We start from the raw sequence: 22,199 nt of genomic DNA, 5'->3' as shown, positions 1-22,199 counted from the left end.
AAATATTGTTATTCGACTTGAATGATCGAATTTTTCATTAAGCATTTTGTATCCAGGCACGAAATTCATTTGTCAACTGATCTGAGTTTGAATTGGAGAACAAACTATCTAAGTAAGAGGTAGCTCCATGAAGGTAATTTCTTTGACCTAGGATGATAGTTGTTATGATGATGAACGGATCTATCAGAAATAAAAAAAATTAGGTCACAAAGATAAAATAAAATTAGCGTATATTTTATATACTTCTCAAATTGCACTAGTAAGTAGCAAGACTATATTGAGTATGTTGTTATTGTTGTATTACACATTGACTTGTTATCTTAATTTTAGGTTGATAAAATATGTTAATCTTAGTAGTTTACAATAAATTAGGTGATATGGCCATTTTTCAGTAGGTACTTTTGTGTTAACGTATCTAGTGTGTTTTTCCACACGTAGAGTGTATACAATCCTTACTCTAACTAATTCGTATTTTTAAGTTGACATTCACTTCTTCTTGAAACATTTTTTCGTCGATTGTTTTAAAATGAAGTAACTATTTAGTAAATGATAATTTTTTATTTTTCTTATAACTTATGGACCTATAGACCACGGTCTAAATTTCCCTTCTATAAAATTGAAAATAGTTGAAAAAATGTTAAGAGTATGATCTAAAATTATGAAAAGCAGGCCTCTTGAAATATGGTTTTACTCTGAAATAGCATTATACAGTTGATTCAACCTTTCTGCCTCAATACAATGTTATTTCACAGCTCATTATGAACTCCATCTATATGATGTACCTGTGCTGCTTCAAGAGTTTGAAGCATATAAGTCTATTTCTGCAACTGTTTCTGGTCCATCAACTGCTGGTTTGATTACAGTAGTGAAGAGTATATTATAGAAAATAGTGAAGAGTAAGAGACCAAACGCTAAGGAAGTCAAAAAGGATCCTTCAGGATCGCGAGTGTCTTCTGTCACTTGGCTGCTAGCACGGGTCACGTCAGTAGCTGCAAGTGTTTCAAGAAAATATCGAGTCAGGAATATTGGCAATGCAAATTAACTTATCAACGTAAATCCCATTTGTGTGATTGTGTCGATAAGGTACAGATGAAAACAGGTAGAATGAACCTCATATCTTGTGGAATGAAGACTACTTTTTACTTTCAATATCTATATTTCTTCTTTCACATTATATGAGAAACTGAGGCTATTCATGTGTTAACCTTTTATTGAGGGTTTCGATTTCAGTGATTCCATTTGAAGCAGAATTAGAGTTCATTGTGCATTAGCATTTAGGAGATGTATCGTCCTACATAGAAGACGTAGAGTCCCAAAGTGCTATAACACGCATTATTCAGTTGAAGAATTAACAAGCATTTTAGGGAGGAGAAACAGGATCCCTCTCATGTACCTATCTCTCACCTTCATGGTACTCCTATACCCCTGTGACACCGCTATAACCACAACTTATCGAGCTGATAATTTCAATCCTTAAGAAAACCATGGACTTCCACAAGACTGGAGAGCCACCAAGAGTCAAGACTGATAAAAAAACCACTAACAGACCGGTGATGTTGTGTTGCTAGCATTTTGATGAAAAGTAGAGATCACAAACAGAAAATTTTTGAGACTCCATTCATACTCTTGTTTCCAACTTTGAAGAACGAAAAGAGACCACTTTGATCTTGAATCTTTAATCAATCGTTGACAAATGTGAACTATGGAGAAAAACATCCCCAATGCCAGAATCAGATAGGTAGAGATTAAAAGAGTTAAAGGTGTTCCTGGAAGATCTTTTGAACTGGAAGAAGAAGAGGCGACAAATCTTGTATTGCAAATTGAAAGTAGATGGCATTTAGAAGACAATCAAAAGAATAACAAACGAGAACGAAGAAAGGTAAGTACAAAATATCAACATAAGCAGGCAGTTGGAATGGGGTGAGATCAAATCAAAATACAGGAAAGGTAAGGCATTTGCTCAACTAAAATAACCATTAATTGAAACATGCTTCTTTTCGATATAGACTATATGTGTCTATTTGTTGTTTCTTGGTATGATCCGCGAGAAATATGAACAATGGAAGTACACCATCCAAGAAACAAGTTGTATATATTCTTTTCACCATGATCCTAAGAGAACTTTATGACCTCATTACCAGCTCAATTAAACTAAGCAACAGTTCCCAAGATTGTCCAACGAAATAAGGTTAATAGTTTCAATGTCTCACTTCAACTATTGATTAAATAAAGAAAGTTTCCCCTAGTCTCAACTATGAAATAGAGTCAATCCAAGCACTTAACAGCAACAAAAATGAGTTTGAATAGAACTTTTGTTTGAGTTGATTTTGAACAAGCCAACTCAAATCATTCAAAACTTTCCTACTTCTCCCTTTAAACTTTTCTTTGCAAATTATTGCAAGTAACAAGACATACGGATTTCAATAATTAGCGCTCTTAACACCGTTATACCGTCCTCTTTTGGCCAATGCCACACGACTTCAGCAAAAAGCCGCACACAATTAAGAATATCTCTATTCTCTACACCTCATATACAACAGCAGCAGAGACAGCATAGTAGATACAAGTTCAGCAAAATCTAATAACTTTGGCTCAAATTCTGTAATTGTGTTTTAAAAAATTATTAATTTAATATGTAGCAATAACCAATCCAAAACCCATAATGTAAAAAAAAAATTATGATCCAGAACCCATAATTTAAAAATTGCACAATACATAAACGTGTCCTCTTTAACTTGGACTCATCTGACATCTATGCGCTCCAACTTTGGATATGCACAGGTAGACATTTGAACTTGTATAAAGTTTAATAAGTAGACACATGTATCCTACTTGATGTCCTATATGGCAATTTGTATCCTACAGAGCATCCTTCATGGCGTCCTATGTGTATTATGTCAACTAACATGCGTGTCTAACCAAAGTTAAAAGGCATAGATAACAACTGATACCAACTTAAAAGTACATATTTATATATTATGCATTTAAAAATCCTATTTCGCCTCTGCTTATAGCTTTTTTTTTTATCAATCTCTGACATGAAAAGGGAAGCTTAGTAGCTCAATCAGTTGAGTACTGAAATTTAACCTTGTTGGTAACCATTCGATTCCCCACCTTCTACTCCCTTCCCTCATATAAAAAAATAAAAAATAAAAAACACCCATTTATTTCACCAGAAAACACACATTCATACCCATACACGTAGGACTACAAAACAATTTTTATAGAGATAAGAAAAGTGGATTACCCCTAATCTTTGGAGGGTCAATTTGTTTCTGAGAAAGGGTTTGAAGCTGTTCATCAAGTTTTCTCAAAGCTTCACGGGCTTTATCTGGGTCAATTTCAAATTCAGAATCTTTTTCCACAGCTTCAGCCAAACAAATTTTTCTTCTTCTTCTATTCTTCTTGAATAAATTCCATCTTTTTGAAACAGAGGTAGTTGGATGGGTGAGGAAGAAGAAGATAGAGGGATTATTCCAAGGGTTTGTGTAAAGAGAGAGACAATGGTGAAATTGCAGCATTTGATACTCACTATCACAGGGGCAATAGGTGAAGTGTAGTTATGGATAAAGTATAAATTTGTTTGGTTTATCATCTCTCACCAATTTCTTTGTGATTTTTGGCTATCACAAGTTCACAACACACCATCTCCTCATTTCTGATCCTGCATAAATTGATATTTAAATTCAAAAATTTTATATAAAGATAAATAAGTAGATATATATATATACATTTTTTGTGGCATAATATAAATTAATTGTCATGTAAGATAATGAATGTATCTTACGTGAATTGTTATGAAGAATGTATGTGTCTACTTATTCGATTTTATATGATTTTAAAAGTCTACTCGTACATATCCAAAAGTAGAGGACATAACTATCAAGCTGAGACCAAATTAAAGGCACATTTAATTTAGGAAAAAATATGTCATGTTTTAAATGGTCATTCAACTCATAAAAAAAACACTTTACGGGGTCGTTTGGTAGAGTGTATAAGAATAATGCAAAATATAGTGTATTAGTAATGCTTGTATTAGTTATGCTTGCATTACCAACAAGGGTTGTAGTGGAGTGATAGGTACTCCTCCATCCTTAACCAAGAGGTCTCGGGTTCGAGTCTCATTGGGTACGGAGTCGCCTTTGTTATGGAGGGCTTTACCCCCAATGTGGGACTTTCCGGCGCAAATCTGAATTTAGTCGGGCTCCAATGTGGGTACCGGATACGGATGAAAAACAAAAAAAAAATTAAAAAATTATGCTTGCATTAGTTATGATGAGATTTTTTTTATGCAATATTTGGTTTGATGTACTAAAAATATTATGCATTACATAATTTTTTTAGAAAAAAAATTTGTTTACAAAAGTACCCTCCACAAATATAGTGGAAAAGATGTAAAAAAAAAATTGAGGGTAAATGTGTCTTTAATAATGTTAATGCATGCATTAGAACCCATTGCATTACTAATGCATAGAAATAGATGGAATTAGCAATATATTCTTCAATACACAATAGAGTGTATTACTAATATAAGCATTAGTTATGCATATGTTAGAATAGTGTACCAAACAAGGTACTACTAATACATCAAGCTAATTATTTTATAGTTTTTATAATTTGAAGAGGTATTTTTACAGTTTTAATTATTTTATCTCGAGATAAGTTATTTCAGGTTTATTATTCCACCTAGAGGCAAGGATAATTTGTCCCAATACTAATTATTAATCATGTGATAAATTTTCTAAACTTTAATTGATTAAGAAATACGAAAAATTTATCTCATAGATTATACTCTATTTCATATTTTTTGGTCTCTGTCAACTTAATATATTCTTTTAAAAAAACCTTAATTAGAGGTGTATTTTACTAAATTCACCTTGTTAATGATGCTTTAAAATTTTACATTTGATTACTACTAAAATAGATAAATAAAATAAAATATTTATTTTTGGTAAACAGAACTAGTAAAATAAAATGAATGAAATACAAAAGTAATAATCGCTGAATTATTTAGTGCATTCGATATAATATTAGTCTTAGATGTGTTCGAAATGACTAATGGGCTGACGATGATTTATGTAGTTGTTTCAAATTTGTTTGAGATTGATGCATAATTGTTATTGTAATTACATTTAATTTAGGGGAAAATAAGCAAAATATCCCACAAAAGTAATAATTACAAAAATATACCCCTTTACGTTCATACTCTACTAAATAATTACACTATATACCTCATTTACTAATTTCGATTAACTGATACTAAATCAATATCATATATGTTGTATTGATATCATTAAGACTGATAATTTCGTTGAATTGATACTAAATCAGTATATACATACTGTATTGATATCATTAAGGTTTGTTGTTAAGAAATTACTCATTAGTCAATGATACTATAAGAGTGTGTGTGTATATATACACACACACTCTTATAGTATCATTGACTAATGAGTAATTTCTGAACAAGTTATTGCCTAGATACAAATTTATTGCCTAGATACAAATGTTGCAACCCAATGGGGATGCAATGATAAGTCTTATAAAAAAACAAAGGAAGTACAAGAAAGGCTTAATCAAACGAAAAAATATTTCAAGAAAAAATTATGTACCTAAAAAACGGTATTATAAAAAGAAAAATAATTTCAAAAGAACAGCAGATAAATGTAAATGTTATAACTGTGGCGAAGAAGGACACAAAAGTTACGAATGTAACAAAAAAAGAGTAAAAATATCAAAAATTGATAGACTAGAAATTGATTCAGATTTGAAATCTGTAACATCAATAAAAAGTGATGAATTCTATGAAGAATTATATGTAGAATATTCAACCAGCTCAGAAGAATCTGACTAAATGAATCAAGAAATACAAAAGGAAACTGACAATTTAGTACAAATTCTTGAAACTAAAGAAGATCAAAGGGGATATGCCCTAAAAGCAACATTCGATGGAGAATTATTAAAGAAAATCCAAGGATTACAACTTAATCTCAAAACTGAAGATAATATATTCAACAGAATGCAAATAATGTTTGGAAGAAACAAAATTTCCTATCATGAATATCAAGAGGTAGAAAAGGTAATAGAAATTNAGCTGCATAGTGTATGTGTTTTGCATGTGATTGAGGCGCATATATACCTCATTTGATAACAAATATCATATGAAAAAAACTGAATTTAGATATGGATTTTAATTTATTGATAATCCATTGCTAAATTGTTTGTAGTTAAAATACTCATATAGTATCATTGACTAATGAGTAATTTCTGAACAAGAAACCTTAATGATACCACAACAATATACATATATACTCTTATAGATCTAATAAGTAATTTCTGAACAAGAAACCTTAATGATACAAATACAGTATATATATATATATATATATATATATATATTGATTTAGTATCAGTTAAGTGAAATTATCAACCTTAATGATACCAATACAATATATATGATACCAATTTAGTAACTTAAGTGAAAATTATCACCCTTAATGAATGGGGGTATGGACTGTAATTATTTATGAGAGAATAGGTATTTCAGAAATTACTTTGGATTTGGGTATGAACTTGTAATTAGTTTAGATTTTATGGCCCATTTATGTAGTTTTCCCTTTAATTTAATACACATGTTTTTTTTTTATTATGTGTGGTTAATTGCGTTTTAAATACATATACTTGCATAGAATAAAAGTATTTTCGAAGTAAATAAAATAATAGAATTAAGGTTATTTTGATACGCTACGTGATTTGTCTCTGAAAAATCAATCTCCAGGAAAGTTATTCCATATTGAAATTTGTATAAATATTAGTGTTCCACCCAAATGCACATGCAAGTATATATGATCGAGAAGTCATCAAATGATAAGAGGCAACAACCCAATCCTACTTTTGAGTGTTTATGTGTTGTTGTATAATTTGAAGCTTTATAATGTAACGATCCTTTCCGATCGTTAAGAGTAGACTAAGGGTGAAAGATTTTGGTCAGAAATTTTTTGAATAGTAATTTGAAAATCGTAGGTTAGGTTAGTTTTAGACAAAATCTGAGTAAGGTAAGGTCTAGGGTGATCTGAAAAGGAATTGGGCATAATGTCATAATGCCTAAGTTTGGATCATGTTTTCTAGCAGCTAAGACATTAAGAAATTCATAGGGTCTTTCAGAATCGACTTCGGGTGAATAGAACTCCCGGTATCAAACTTAACATGAGGGGTTAGTATAGAACGTCAAGGTTAGAGGGCTCTAGGGAGGATTTTCGAGTTTTTACCTTTAATTCCCGTTATAACAGGTGGGCCGCTATGGCGATGTTACTATATCGGGTTAGTCGAATTTTTGTGCAGAAAAACTTCAAAATTGATCTTATTCGGCTATCTTGTTTTGAAAAACTATAGAAGCGATCAAGGACATTTTTCATTATTCTCTTCGATAAAGGTTAGTTAGTTACTCTCCTAACTTGTAAATTGATTCTTAAGCCCTAAAATCTATGGAGGTCAACTTTAGGGGAGAGTTTCGACTTGGAATTGTGGTGGGAAGGCCCCGTTTTGATATAATGATCATGAATTTGGCTCAGGGTTAGGATTTGAGCATAATCCAGAACCTGGATTTTATTAGACCATTAGTCACTGTATTGTTGTGTTTATTATTATTTTAGCTCAAGTATAAGCCAATGCATTGAAAGTGGGAAAACTCGAGTTCTTTAGAGTTTCCACGGCTTGATTCGAGGTAGGTGATGGTTGTGTGTTTCTAATGTATGGAATGTTTGCATGTTAACTGCCTTATAGTATTAGTTGTGCAATTCATACAAGAAACCCATAAGGTGTGAATATGAAATGACATTTTGTTACTAACTCTCATGCAACGAACCTGTTTAATTTACTTATGGCTTCAAGTATGGTTGTTAATTATGATTGTAATTGTGTATTTTTTTGTGATTGATGGTTGACTTGAGTACCACATGGGTAACACTAACAATGGTTAGATCGTGTATCACAATGGTACACTAACAATGGTTGGCTCGAGTACAATGCTGGTACATTAATAGTGGTTGACTTAGATACCACGCCAGTACATTAACAATTTGGGTGTGGCTTCCATGAGAGAACCGATATATATAATTGTGATCATGTGGGACATATTTCATATGTTGGTTAAGTCAAGATTGATGATTGAAGTCTATATCTGTGGTGTGTTGGATTGTATTACTGTATTTTAGTTGCATTTTGCCTGAATTGAGGTGCACAATGTCCAAGAAGGGACCAGGGTCAAAACAAAGGTTAACATGGAGAAGGGGAAGATGAATTTGGTAATACAACAAAAAAGTTTGCTTAGGCTCAAAATTTTAGATCGAGGAATACACTTTTTTTGGTTGATCATTTTTATGCTAAGTGAGTTAATTTTTTTTTAAAAAAACCCTATGATCCTTTCCTAACCAGCAGTTCAATTATCTTAGTAAGACTAACATGTCAAGTTCTAAATTGACACACACCATAAGAATGATTTCGACTATCTCACTCACACATGACATAGAGTTTCACTATCAATCACTAACTTATCAGGTTCATGCTTTAGCTTAAGTCACACTTATCATATCATTGTACATCATGTCATGTAAATATCCAACATAGTTACACTATCAAAATGACAAACACAACATATCAAACTTGGAAGGGTCCTATTTTTTCATTTCAACTAAAAAAAAACATGCCATGAATTCTAATAAGCGTTCCTAGTCTTCTTTCACATTCACAAAACATCCTAAACATGATGGTTCAACAAAAAATTAAACTTAAAAATGACATTAAACAACTCAATCGACCACTCCAGACCTGCTTTGTTTATGATCTTCCAAAACTCTATCGAATTTTCATTAGTTCCTATCGCTCTACCCCGCTCATCTTACGCATGGCACCCTTAATTAACCTCTTCAATCTTGATACACCTATAGTATCCAAAATCTCGCCGTCTCTTCAAGTTCTCCAAAGCACCTAACACGATGTCCCCATCTCTTTCTTTTTAAAGAGTCTATGAAAGTATATTTGTTATCTCCATCTAATGTGTGCCGCTTCCACTAACACTTACCATCCTTATCTTTGACGTGCTTTACTTGATCCAAGTCTTGAACTTTCCTCTCTCTTACCTTGCCGAACCAGTACAATTTCTTATCTCTACCTTTGTCTCCTAAACTCAACATACAAGCGTTCAAAAACTACTAAATATACAACGAGCAACTCTATCCCCTAGCTCGACTTACAAGGATTGTCTTATTTTGTATAAAAATAAAAATATCTTATAAAAAAATAATAATCTAGGAAACCAATTTTGTAGTAACTACCCTAAAAGTATTGTCATACAATCCAAATTTTAATCCACCCACTCCCACCCCCACCCCCACCCCGGCGAGTAACGTTACGACAGGATAAAAGTGCTTTGTATTTCTTCTTCTACTATACCCCGCTCTACAAACAACAAGAAACCAAAGAAAACCGCCCAAACACAGGAAGAGAAAAACACACAGAGAGAGGGATGAAGAAACCAGGCGGAGCAGAGAAGAAGAAGGTAAGGAGATCACAAAGTCTGCAATCCAACACTGATACTCCTAGGGTAATTTATTCTAATTTAATGGAAATTACTCCATAAATATACACAAATCTTAACTTATTTTCCTATTATTTTATTTTAAAACTTTTTTTCTGCCTAATTTGGCTTTTTGTGAAATGGGTTTTGTTTAATTGTAGTTTCTCTTGCTTTTCCCCCAAATAATTTATGTTTGGCGATCTTGATTTAGGGGGTAATTTGAATTGTATATATGGGACCCAAAAGGGTCAAGGGTTCAACATCCTGTCCAAGTAATGGGTTTATGAAAAAGGGTTTTTTTTTATTGGAGTTTTTCTTGCATTTCATACAAAATGATCTTGATTGATGAGTTAATTTCTTGAATTTCCCTTTAAATTTGTGGAAATGTTCTGTTGTTAAGGAAGTAATATGAATTTTATATCGTGGGAGGTTGAGGTATTAGGTTCGAGATCTTGTCAAAATAAGGAGCTAAGGGGTTTGTGTGAAATTTTATGTGTTGGTCCCTCTTTCCAAGAATGTATTAGAGGGCGTTGATGGTGTAAGTTTTGGAAATCTATATGAAGGAGAAAAAATAGACAAAATTGTGTAGTGATTTTGATTGTTATGGTTAAGTCACGGTGACAGACATTTTTGAACCTAAAATGCTGGCGTTCCCCCTACTAGTGTGTTATGGGTGGTTCCATTTCTGTTAGTTGGAGGTATGAATGTTGCAAATATATTTCTAAGGATTGAAAAGGACCCTTTGGTTTTGTTGGTTTATTTTAACATTAATGGATTGTGGATAATATTGTGACCTTTTGTGGAGATGAGAGGATTTTGAAAGATATTTGCTAAACTTGCATTGGAGTAACTATTGAATGATAATTGACACGTCTTGAATTGTTTTTCCAATAGTGTAGACAAAATTTTCTTTAGATCTGTGTAGTTAATGGGTAATTCATTCTGCTATATACAGTAGATACTACTATGCTCCTTTAGGGAAGTTATAGGAATATGCAAATGTGTTTGCTAAATAGCTTGAGAATAACTACTCCCTCCGTCCCTTTTTAGTTGTCCACTTTAGAAATGGCACACAGATTAAGGCAACAATGATTAGCACAGTGAAGTTACAATTTTACCCTTATGACAACTTTTCACTTCAAAATTACAACCACTTGTTTGAATTCAAGTGAAATAAATTGGAGGGAAACAACATACACTTTTACAATTTTCAAGAAGTGTAAATAAGGGTATAATAGGAAAAAATTTGTTGTCCTTTCTTGATTTGTCAAAATGGACAACTAAATAGGGACAACTAAAAAAGGAAATATGGACAAGTAAATAGGGACGGAGGGAGTATTGAATAAGACCAACAGGTGTTGGATTTTTTCTGATATAGAGGGTATCAATAAAGTAGGGTTTCTTTGTAGGATAAAGAATGACTTTAATCTCACCTTTCTAAATATATTGAATTTTACTAAATCCTTGAAATGAAGTAACTAAAGCCAGCACTATAGGCTACTTTTCTTTTCATTTTTTTTGGGGGGAGGGGGTGGGGGTGGGGGAGGATCACAATAAAAGGATTTTAACCAAAGAAATTATATGGCTCTGCATTTTAGAGCATCTCTGAATCTGACTCTATTTTGCTCTCATAATTGTTTTGTTTGCCTGACAAAATTTCATAGAGTTTGCTCTTTGTGGTTATTAATTTATTCTTGCATCAAAAGGGATCAGTTTGTACTCGAGAATGTGATGATGCTGAATTAAGATACGTTCCTCTTTGTACTAGGACATCACAGATTCCTTGAACTGTTGTTAGGGAAGTTCGGCACATATGTTTCAAGGGGAACTGCTGTGTTAGGGAAGTTCGGCACATATGTTTCTAGGGGAGTGTTGTGTGTATGTTTCTGGACCTTCTAAAATGTGTTCAAAATATAGGCTTTCCATCACTGATAGTCCTTTATTTCCTGTCTCTTCCATACTTTCTCATCTGCTCATTTAAGAGGGAAATGACTTCCTGTTTTTTTTGGTTGTTATGATCATCTTGCTAACTACACAGACACTATTAGTACAGACTATAGAGATAACTCAACCATATTGGCACCACCCTTGAAAAAAAGGATAAAAAATAGAAGTTCTTGTTATTGAATAGATTGAGATGTGGCCAGCCTCTTCCTTCCTCCTCCTGCCACTCTTTCTGCCCTTTTTATTTTGTGATGTTCATATCCATGCTGTTCACTTTGAGTTTCAGAAGCAAGCTGCGCCAAAGGATGTCTTCCAGGTATTTGCTGAGAAAGCTAGAGACCATAAGGACTTGGTGTCTCGTTGGGCTGTCCTACAGGAAACACGGGTGGAGTATTTCAGGGGAAAAGATTTTGTTAGTTTTGTGAGAAATCATTTAGAACTGAAAGACATACTCGAGTCAGATAGAAGTTTGGAAGCTGAAGATATTGCCAACATTCTGCTTAAGAAGAACCTTTTGGTCCGATGTGATCGCGTGGTAAAAACTGTCCGGCCTGGCAAGAAGAAATTATCTACCTTTCCAGCACATTTAGAGATATACCATGTGAGTTTCTTTCTGGATTCACTCTATTACTAGTGATTTTGAGAAGTTTCTGGCGTCCTCTCAACCTTGTTTCTAGTCACTTATAAATATCTGTATTTTTTGTCACATCATAGATTAATAATGCCCTTGAAATTTGTGTATTATCTCAATCGAATACTATGATCATAATATTGCGATTCCTTGTCCCAAAAGAAAGAAAGAAGAAAGATCAGATATTTACCTTACCATTCTCCACTTGAATTCTAGGTTTGTCTGAAGTGGGATTTGAATCCATGACGTGCATCGAAGCCACATATCATGCACCGTACTCTTAAGTCCTTTGTCATTCACATCCCCTACCTCTAGACATGTACCAAAATACTAAAGTTAAATAATGTATCATAAACCCTGTAGTTACTACTTTTAGGGCTTTTGTAAGAATAAATATTGATCTTTCTGAAAATTTAGTTTATAAATCATGCTAATCATCTCCCACTGATTAACGGAGGCTTTCCTTATAGACAAATTGAATCATCACAACCAAAAGGAACCAAAGACATCTTATTCTCTATCCTTTAATCTGTAATTTTCCCCTCTGATACTAAATCTTTTCCTTTTATAAATCAGAAATAAGAGTAATCACTTCAATAGAAATATGCTATTGTGCTGACGGTCACCATCATTTGCTGATGACTTGTAGGGTTGTGTTAGTTTTCCTCTTTCTGCAAGTGCTTATTGCCAATTTCCTATTTCTATTGCCCTAAGTAGAAAACAAAGTCTACACTCTATCAAAAGCTAGACATCTGATTTATGGTGTATTTGGTGCATTCTCTTTGGGAAGCTTATCCTTATCCTCTTTAAACGTTCTAGACTCGATAAACTTAGCCTTTTATATGTACCTTTAGAGTAATGCATTTTACATGGTTCTCTTGCAGTTTTTGAGGTTATGTTTTTTCACCTATGTATGCAGGATCAAGTATTTTCTGAAAATGATGCCTTCTTCGCATGGACATTTGTCAAAAGAAGGCCCCTATGGCAAACACTTCTTTCATTTTGCTGGCCAGTTTTGACACTAGCGATCTGCTTGTTTCCTGTGTATCCTCATCAGGTCAAACTGCTTATCCTCTACTCATGTGCTGGTCTCCTCCTCCTTATACTTTGCGTACTTTTGTGTAAGTTTCTGGTGCTTTACAGTTTTATTCACAAATCTCTTGTTATTTCTTCATTTTCTTTTGATGTTAAGAGGAGTATGATGACGTGCTGTTTTCTCATAAAGTATTAACAAGTAGCTAGCTGTTCTTATATATCATACCAAAACCAAGTACTTTATTGGAATGACTAAAACAACAATTTCAGGATGTTGACTTGAGTGAACATATAGTATAGGGGTGCACGATAGAATTTTATTTTGGCTGCTTGATCTGTTGATATTGCTGTTGTCAAGTTGTTTCTTTGACCAGCCTTTTGAAAATTGTGGTACATATTTGTGGTCTGAAGTGATTCAGTTCACAGTTTTTTAATTACTAGTGCATAATGAGTAGATTAAAGTGAAAAAAGTACCTAGTTGCTTGTTTCTTTTTTTTTTTGTTCTTATCCTAGCAACAATATGTGTATTTATATTAAATACATCCAGCTCACTCTCAAAATGCATTGAATTGGTCTAAGTAGCAAAAATATAGGATACTGGCGTCATGTCAGACCATCATGGAAACACCAGAATTGGAGATAGTGACACAGTATTTAATCTAAGATATGTAATTTATAACAACCTTAATTAATGGACAGAACATTGCAAGTAGTATTAATATCAATCAACTATGACTCGTCCCTGAATATATGGGTCCTTCCCACATATTTAGGCTCATTGCATTATGATGCAAACAATGTTATTTAAGGCTCATTTTATTATAATGCAAACAATGTTATTAAAGGCTCATTTGAGGTGCTTTTAAGCCCTGAAGCTCAGTTAAAGCCATGTTCTGCGCGTAAAGCCCTAACAGACGTTGGACTTGGCTCTTTTCTTTGAATACTCTGAATGCAAAATAACTTGGTTGTGTATAAACATACAAGCCTCAAACTAAATAAAAGGAGCAAGTATCAGTAACTCGTAAAGAAGAAAATGCCAAAAAGCACATTACATACAATCATTCTGTAATTCATAATCCTTGATTAAAACATCTAAAATAGCAACAAATTCCCACCACCACCACCACCCCAAACATATAGCAAAGTGTATACCAAAAAAAATAATGATATACAATTAAAAAGAAAAACATAATAGCAGTAAAGGATAAATACAAAACAACAACATACCCAGTGTAGTCCTGTAGTGCCACAGCTGGGGGAAGGATAAATACAAATCAGCAAAGCAGAGTGAAAGTGTAGGGTATTACACTAAGTAAGAGAAACAAAAGGCAATACAATTGTAACTGTCTTCTTTTTGTTCTTCAAACTCAATCTTCTCTCCTCCATTGTTGAGTTCTAAAGGCTGTAGATTGGGGAGTTTTTCACAATGTGTTAGGCCGAACAGTTGTTGTTTCTGAGTTCTTGTTGGTTATTATTCACTGTATAGGTGCATAAACCAATCCTGCATTATAATCTCTGCAAAACTCGACCATAAACCAAATGACCCCTAAGTTCACTCGAGCCAACATCCCGAAACGATAAAGTATTTGGTTTTTGTTTGATATCAAGTCATGCTCATCTAGCCTTGTCTAGTGTATCTTCAGAATACTATTTGTATTGATTGCAGTTGTCGAGAATGAACATATATATATTTTTGCTTATGAAAAGAATATGTTGATGCTTGCAGTGAGAGGCTTGGTCTTTGGTGCTCTTTGGATTCTTCTTGGAAAACGTTTCTGGTTATTCCCCAACATTCTTGCTGAGGAGGCAACACTCAAAGAATTGTTCCAGTTTTGGCCCCAGAAAGATGAGGGCGAGCGACCAAAGTGGACTGCGAGGCTCTTCTATGCAATTGCAGGTGTGGTGCTTATTTCACTCCTAAGGCATCATGCTCCTGATGAGGCTGCAAGAGCCAGGTTCGCTGTTTTGCACTTATACTCTAATGCCTTTATGAAATTCGGATTTAGTGGGAGAAAACGTGATCCAGTTATATAAAGTTGAAATTCTGTTTCTTCTTTGTCAACTTTGATCTGAAGTTTTAATATAAAATACTATATAGTACCATATATTAAACATTTACTGCCATAAGAAATCGAACCTAGTTTCATACATTTGCCAAGAAAAATGGAGTAAATCCTTAATAACACCTTCCCTTCCCTTCCAAAAGTTGTGTAGCTAGATTGGTTTTGTATTGGAATTCCACAGGTCATGTTGTGTGTTTAAGCCTCCATAGCCTCATTTTTCAGTTTTTTTTTATAAAAAAGATAAACCTAACCTTCCCCTTCCAAACAAAAAATGAAGGGAAGATTGAAAACACATTTATTTTAACTAATCTAACTGAATTTTTTGAATTGAACTACGAAACAGGATTGGGTCAGATTTTATCATGATCTTAAATTTCAGTGAGTACGAAAGTAAATGAAGAACAAATAAAAGATGAAAAGTTCAACTTATGTTACTTGATGTATTCGTAAGTCGTAACACTGATATCTGCTGGCTATATCAGCTGAATATTTTGGCACTTAGTTTTTGTAATTTTGAGATTGATCTGGGGTTAGCCTGTCAGTTTCTGATGAAATTTGTTGTTTATTGTGCCATACACCCATTTATGTCATCAAGTCTCTGTTGCTTTGTTGTCTGAGGATATGAGAACGTTTTGCACAATGATGTCTGAAACTGAATTCCTTTTTGCAGGTATCAGAAGCGGGTTTCTAACATTATAGACGATGTGCTCGAGTGGTCTCCAAGTCTAGCTTTGTCAGGCATGATAGAAAAGCAACCTGTGGTGAACATCACCGAGCCTAATGACAATGTAACTGATAACAAGAGTAGCGATGAAAAGCTATTTTCCTCAGGTGATTTAGATGATGAAACCATACCCAATGAAGAAGTTGATGAAGTTACTGAAAATACAGAAGATAGTGATCATCCCCAAAACATATAATTTATAAATGTTAGAACATGTTGTACCCAAAGAAAAAAATTGTTAGAACGTGTGTTTTCAAGGTAGCAGCGGATTCCAATTTTTCAATTTTCACTTATGCTTAGTGCGTTCGAGTATAGAAGTTTGTAGTGAAGTCATTGTGAGGAACTTTATTGGTGTAAAATTTGACATTTTGAATATGATACAGTGCTTCATTTTGGATGCATGGGAATTGGGAGCTGCAAGCTCCAAAATAAGGGTTCAGACTTCAGAGAAGTTGATTAAACCTTGTTTTGTAGTCTCTTGTTGAACCCTTCGTTGGTTTGAATAGTAAAAAGACGTGATTTATGCAGGGGTAGTTTGTTTGCACCTCACCTCGACTAATTCCACAAGAAACTTATTATCTCTCAGGGTGTGTTTGTGATGCACAATGGTAGTCAATTAAGCATCAAATACGAAGAACAATTCTTGGAGCTTTGAACTCGAAGAACTGAGATACTAATTCAGAGCTTGCAGTTGAGATATTAGAAAGAGAATTTTAGAAGAAAGAGAAATGTATTATCATTCAATGCCTTAAACTCCAATCCTTTACATTGTATATATGGATATATTCCACAACTAAAACTGGCTGTTATAATAGAATAACAGAATTGTAACTAACTAATGAATCCCTCCACTAACTGACTTGTAATATCTGTAGACTTGCATCAATACCCCCTACAAAAGTACAGACTTGTCCTTAAGGCTGAAAGGAAGGAAATCTATGTTGAATGTCACACAAGTACTCCCAAGTAGCTTGAGAAGAATCAATAGCCGTCCACTTCACAAGCACTTGAACCACAACCTTGTTGCCTCTTTTCACAAGCCTCATGTCTAACACACCTTCAGGCATAGGGCAATATGGACTGGACAAGTGAAACACAGGTGGATGATTGATGACATATGAGACCTCATGACACTTCTTCAACTGAGAGACGTGAAATGTATGATGAATTAGGACATCAGTTGGCAAAAGTAATTTATAGGCAGCCACTCCAACTTTAGCAGCAATAGGATAGGGACCAAATTACTTAGCAACCAACTTGTTAAAGGGTCTAACAACAACTGAAACTTGCCTATAAGGTTGCAGCTTAAGGTAAACCCAATCTCCTACTTCGAAACATTTGTCAGACCTATGTCAATCAGCCAAGTCTTTCATTCTTTGTTGGGCTCTTTGAATATGAAACTTCAAAAGATGAATGCTTGCTTCTCTAGCAGCCAATGATCTCTCTACCATGTCAGATGAAGACTCACCTACTAAGTAAGGAAGGTGAATGGGGGGTTTCTGACCATATAAAACTTCATAAGGAGTGCATTTGATAGCAGTGTGATAAGTAGTATTATACCACCACTCAGCAAACGGTAAATAACTTGACCATTCCTTAGGGCTATCAGAACAAAAACATCGCAGATAAGTTTCCAATGTCCTATTCAAAACCTCCATTTGTCCATCTGTTTGAGGATGATAAGCAGTACTCCACTGTAACTGAACCCCTTGTATTGTAAACAATTCTTGCCAGAATTTACTAAGGAACACAGGATCTCTATCACTTGTCAATGTAGCTGGCATGCCATGAAGTTTAAAAACATTGTCCAAGAAGCACTATGCTACGGATTGAGCAGTATAATGATGTTGTAGGCTCATGAAATTGCCATATTTGGTCAACCTATCAACCACCACCAAGATAACACTCTTGTCATTAGACTTAGGTAAGCCCTCAATGAAGTCTAAACACGCATCGGTCCATACTCCATCTGGAATAGGCAAAAGCTGTAGTAAACCTGGATAGGCAAAAAATAATACTTGTGCCTCTGACAGACATCACATTTGTTGATGAAGTCCCTCACATCCTGACTTAGAGACTTCTAATAAAATAGAGATTGTATCCTCTTAATGGTAGCATCCATGCCAGAATGTCCACTTTGTGTAGTAGAATGCCACACTGAAATAATTTTCTTTCTCAAGTGGGAATTGGCTCCAACTACCAATCTACCCTTCCACCTAAGTTGAGCATTACACCAAGTAAAGGACTTGAAAGGCTGAACCTGTAATTTAGTAATCAAAGTCTGCAAAGATGCATCAGTTAACCAAGTTCCCTTGATCTGCTCATATAGAGAATCATTAGGTGTCAATAAGGAGATAGCTAATAACTCAGCACCAGGCTTCCTAGATAAGGCATCAACAACTTTGTTGTCTATACCCTTCTTATATTCAATTGAAAAGTCGAAAGCCATTAGTTTGGAAATACCAGCCACCTGAAAGTCAGTGTGGAGGTTTTGTTCCAGCAAATGCTTCAAAGCTTTTTTATCAGTCTAGACAATGAAGGGCCTTCCTATCAAATAGTGGGACCATTTAGTGACAACAAATATAAGAGCCATTAGTTCCCTATCATAGACAGACATGGCTTGGTGTCTAGGAGCTAGTGATCTACTAATATAGGCTATAGGGTGGCCTTGCTGCATTAGCACAACACCAATTCCCTTCCCACTTGCATCAGTTTCCACCACAAAAGGTTTAGATTAATCAGGCATAGCTAATACTGGGGCATAAATCAAGGCTTGCTTCAGTTCCTCAAATGCTGTTGTAGCATGCTCAGTCCAAGTATATCAATCCTTCTTGAGTAACTCATGTAATGACTTACAAATGGATCCAAATCCTTGTATAAACCTTCTGTAATATCCAGCAAGTCCCAAGAACCCCTCAACTGCTTGATATTGCCAGGAATAGGCCATTGTGCTACTGCTACAATCTTCTTGGAGTTTGTAGACTCCCCCTCACCGTTAATGAAGTGGCCTAGATATTCCACTTTAGGCACTCCAAAGGCACATTTAGACATATTTGCATATAGTTGGAATCGTTGCATTAGTTCAAAGACTGCCCTCACATGTTCAATATGATCGACCATACTTTTACTGTAAATAAGTATGTCATCAAAAAAAACTAAAACAGTTTTTCTCAGTAGTGGCTTAAAAACTAAATTCATTAGACTTTGGAAGGATGATGGAGCATTAGTTAAGCCAAAAGGCATTACCAAAAATTCATAGTGTCCTTCATGAGCCTTAAAGGCAGTTTTCTAAATGTCATTTTCATACATTCTCAGTTGGTGATATCCAGCTCTTAGGTCAATCTTTGAAAATACCATGGAACCTCCTAACTCGTCCAAGAGGTTCTCTATAATGGGTATGGGAAACTTGTCTTTAATGGTCAAGTTATTCAATTCCCTGTAATCTACACAAAGCCTCCAACTACCATCTTTTTCGCCAACCAACACAACTGGCGAAGCATAAGGACTAGTACTATGTTGTATGACCCCCTGATCTATCATTTCCTGTACAAGTTTCTCTATAATATCCTTTTTGACCCCTGGGTACCTGTAAGGTCTTTTGTTAACTGGTTTAGCCGACTCAACCAGTGGTATGTGATGATCGAAAGACCCTCTATGAGGTGGTAGTGTAGTAGGAATCTCAAATATGTTGGCATATTGGTCAATTAACAAGGATAATGCTGGATGAACTACGTTACCTTGGTCAACATGAATGTTGTAGCACTGCAACCTATCATTTGAACCAAATAATAATGACATCATGAAGAATTGAGTCTCATCAAGCTCAACCTTATTTATTGATTTGGTCCTTGCTGACTTCAGCTGACTACTAGCTTCTCTCAAGACATGTTTTTTACCTTGATACCTAAATTCAATGGTTCTATTCTGAAAATCAAACAAGATTCTACCCAAAGTATTCAACCATTGTACCCCTAGGACAATGTCTACATTACCCAATGGTAGCAACAAGAAATCAGAGGTAAATGTAGTACCCTGCAAAAGCCAAGTTAGATTTCTGCACACTGAACTTGTTCCTGCCATAAGCAACACTAATTGATTGGGCCATAATAGTGATGGACTGACATCCTGCAAGGGTTTCTTTTCATGATAGCCAGTCACTCTAATAGTTTGATAACCAATTACTCATGTGAAAGCTTGTAAGGATATGGTCATGAATTCATCAACTTCCTCATTGTCTTTCTGTATTTGGTCCTGCACTACCTCTTCTTGAACCAACTCCTCATCTTCTCTTTCCAGTAGAAAAATTTGTTTATTGGACCTAGACCAACCACATATTTATCATCACAGAAAAAACAAAGGCCTTTAGCCCTTTTCTCATCCATCTCAGCAGCAGTCAACCTCATTCCCAACCCATTACCAGTGAATCTGTTAAGTTTAACAACATGTGAATCAACTGGTTTCCTATATGTGGAATTTGGTGTAAATGGTTTTTGAGAGAAATTAGTTGGTTTAACATGAGTAGGAGTAGGTAGAATTGGTCCCTGTACTGGTCTGACCATAGGTTTCAAACCTCATGTATTCGCTTGTGCATCAAAAACATCCTCTTGTAACCTAGCAAGTTTATAGGCCTGTAGTAGTGTTCTTGGTGACTGCATCCTGATAGATTTGTTTAGTTTTGGCTTTAGCCCACCCAAAAAACAGCTGATAGTATTCTCATTTGACAGATTCACTCATGTTAATAATCTATCAAACTCAGCTTGGTATTCCTTCACACTGCCTGTTTGAGTCAGATTCTTCAAAGCCTCCATAGAATTCTCAAACTCTTCCCCAAATCTTTCATTCAAAGCCAAGACATACTTTGTCCATGAAGAATCAACTACACAACTTCTAGACCTCATATACGACCTATGCCAAGCAATTGCCTCCCCTTCTAGGTGAATTGAAGTTATCCGTACCCTCTGGTCGAATGCAACCTCATCCATAACAAAGAATTGGTCCACCTTATACAATCACATTCTTAAATCTTGACTAGAAAATCTAGGAAATTTTAATCTAGAAAATCGAGTGAAGAGATTACCAGAATTGCTGTGATTTTTCTTGTGTTTGATTTCATATTGTGATTCAACTGAACAGGCTCTATCCGTTGAAGATTCTGCTCTTCCCAGTTCCTTTTCTTTGCCCTTAATTCCTAATCGGCCAATGGTTTCCTTGATTTCATACAATTCCTTTTCTGTTTGTGAATTCTTATTGTTCATGCTAGTCATCCCCTCCATCAGTTTCGTCAACTGATCTTGGATCTGGGCTAATCGACCATCCATCTCTTCCACTGATTTATCTTGATTCTTACTTCTGGTCACCGTTATGCCAAAGATCGTTAGTTCTGATACCAATTGATGCACAATGGCAGTCAATTAAGCATCAACTACGAAGAACAATTCTAGGAGCTTTGAACTCGAAGAACTGAGATACTAATTCAGAGCTTGCATCTGAGATATTAGAAAGAGAATTTTAGAAGAAAGATAAATGTATTATCATTTAATGCCTTAAACTCCAATCCTTTACATTGTATATATGGATATATTCCACAACTAAAATTCAACTGCTACACTGGTTGTTATAACAGAATAACAAAATTGTAACTAACTAATGAATCCCTCCACTAACTGACTTGTAATATCTGTAGACTTGCATCAGTTTGGTATGAAGGAAAACATTTTTCGGAAAAATGTTTTTCTGTTTTCCAAATCAACTCATTTTCCTCAAATTTAAGGAAAATGACTTCCCTTCAAAACTTAAGGAAAATATTTTCCAAAACTCTCTTTCAACTTCAAATTACAATTATTTTTTTGTTGAAAAAATCAATTTATTTTGTCTCTACCCTCAAACCAGCCCCCAACCACCTCCCAAAAGAAATTAATAATTTTAAAGCTTGTTTTTAAAATCAATTTTTTTACCCCACCCTCACCCCTACCCCCACCCCCTACCAAAAAAATATTAAAAATTATTTTTAAAAGATATTTCTAATTTCGATTTTTTAATTTTTTACCCCCCACCCACTACCCTCCTCCCATCAGTTTTTTTTATTGTTTTTAAGTTTCTTTCGAAAAAATATTTTCAACTTCAATTTTTTTATTTTTTCATCCTGATCCTCGATCACCCACCCCTCTCCCCTTGACCCCCCCACCCACCTCCTACCCATTCCCCCTATTAGCCCCCCACCCCCCAAAA

The 22,199-nt window shown here is 34.7% G+C and overlaps 2 protein-coding genes across 5 annotated transcripts; one reads left to right on the top strand and one right to left on the bottom strand.

Moving 5' to 3' along the window:
* Window positions 1–578: 578 nt before the first annotated feature.
* Window positions 579–3,614, bottom strand: LOC125844075 (uncharacterized). Its single transcript, XM_049523315.1, has 2 exons — window positions 3,248–3,614; window positions 579–989 (listed from the first exon to the last, which is right to left on the bottom strand). The coding sequence occupies exons 1-2, from the start codon at window positions 3,519–3,521 to the stop codon at window positions 793–795; spliced, it is 471 nt and encodes a 156-aa protein (XP_049379272.1). The 5' UTR covers window positions 3,522–3,614; the 3' UTR covers window positions 579–792.
* Window positions 3,615–9,384: 5,770 nt separating this feature from the next.
* LOC125844067 (translocation protein SEC62-like) lies at window positions 9,385–16,368 on the top strand. Of its 4 annotated transcripts, none has more exons than XM_049523305.1 (5): window positions 9,385–9,601; window positions 11,805–12,119; window positions 13,069–13,270; window positions 14,911–15,139; window positions 15,918–16,368. In XM_049523305.1, the coding sequence occupies exons 1-5, from the start codon at window positions 9,524–9,526 to the stop codon at window positions 16,165–16,167; spliced, it is 1,074 nt and encodes a 357-aa protein (XP_049379262.1). In that variant the 5' UTR covers window positions 9,385–9,523; the 3' UTR covers window positions 16,168–16,368. The 4 variants fall into 4 exon arrangements, with proteins under 4 accessions (XP_049379262.1, XP_049379265.1, XP_049379264.1 ...); XM_049523308.1 differs by having other exon boundaries at window positions 9,394–9,556; XM_049523307.1 differs by having other exon boundaries at window positions 9,394–9,556; window positions 11,799–12,119.
* Window positions 16,369–22,199: the final 5,831 nt, after the last annotated feature.

Source organism: Solanum stenotomum, chromosome 11, assembly GCF_019186545.1.
Source record: "Solanum stenotomum isolate F172 chromosome 11, ASM1918654v1, whole genome shotgun sequence".
Taxonomy (NCBI): Eukaryota; Viridiplantae; Streptophyta; class Magnoliopsida; order Solanales; family Solanaceae; genus Solanum; species Solanum stenotomum.
The sequence above is the reverse complement of the archived record's forward strand: the minus strand, read 5'-3'. Positions and strand labels throughout refer to the sequence as shown.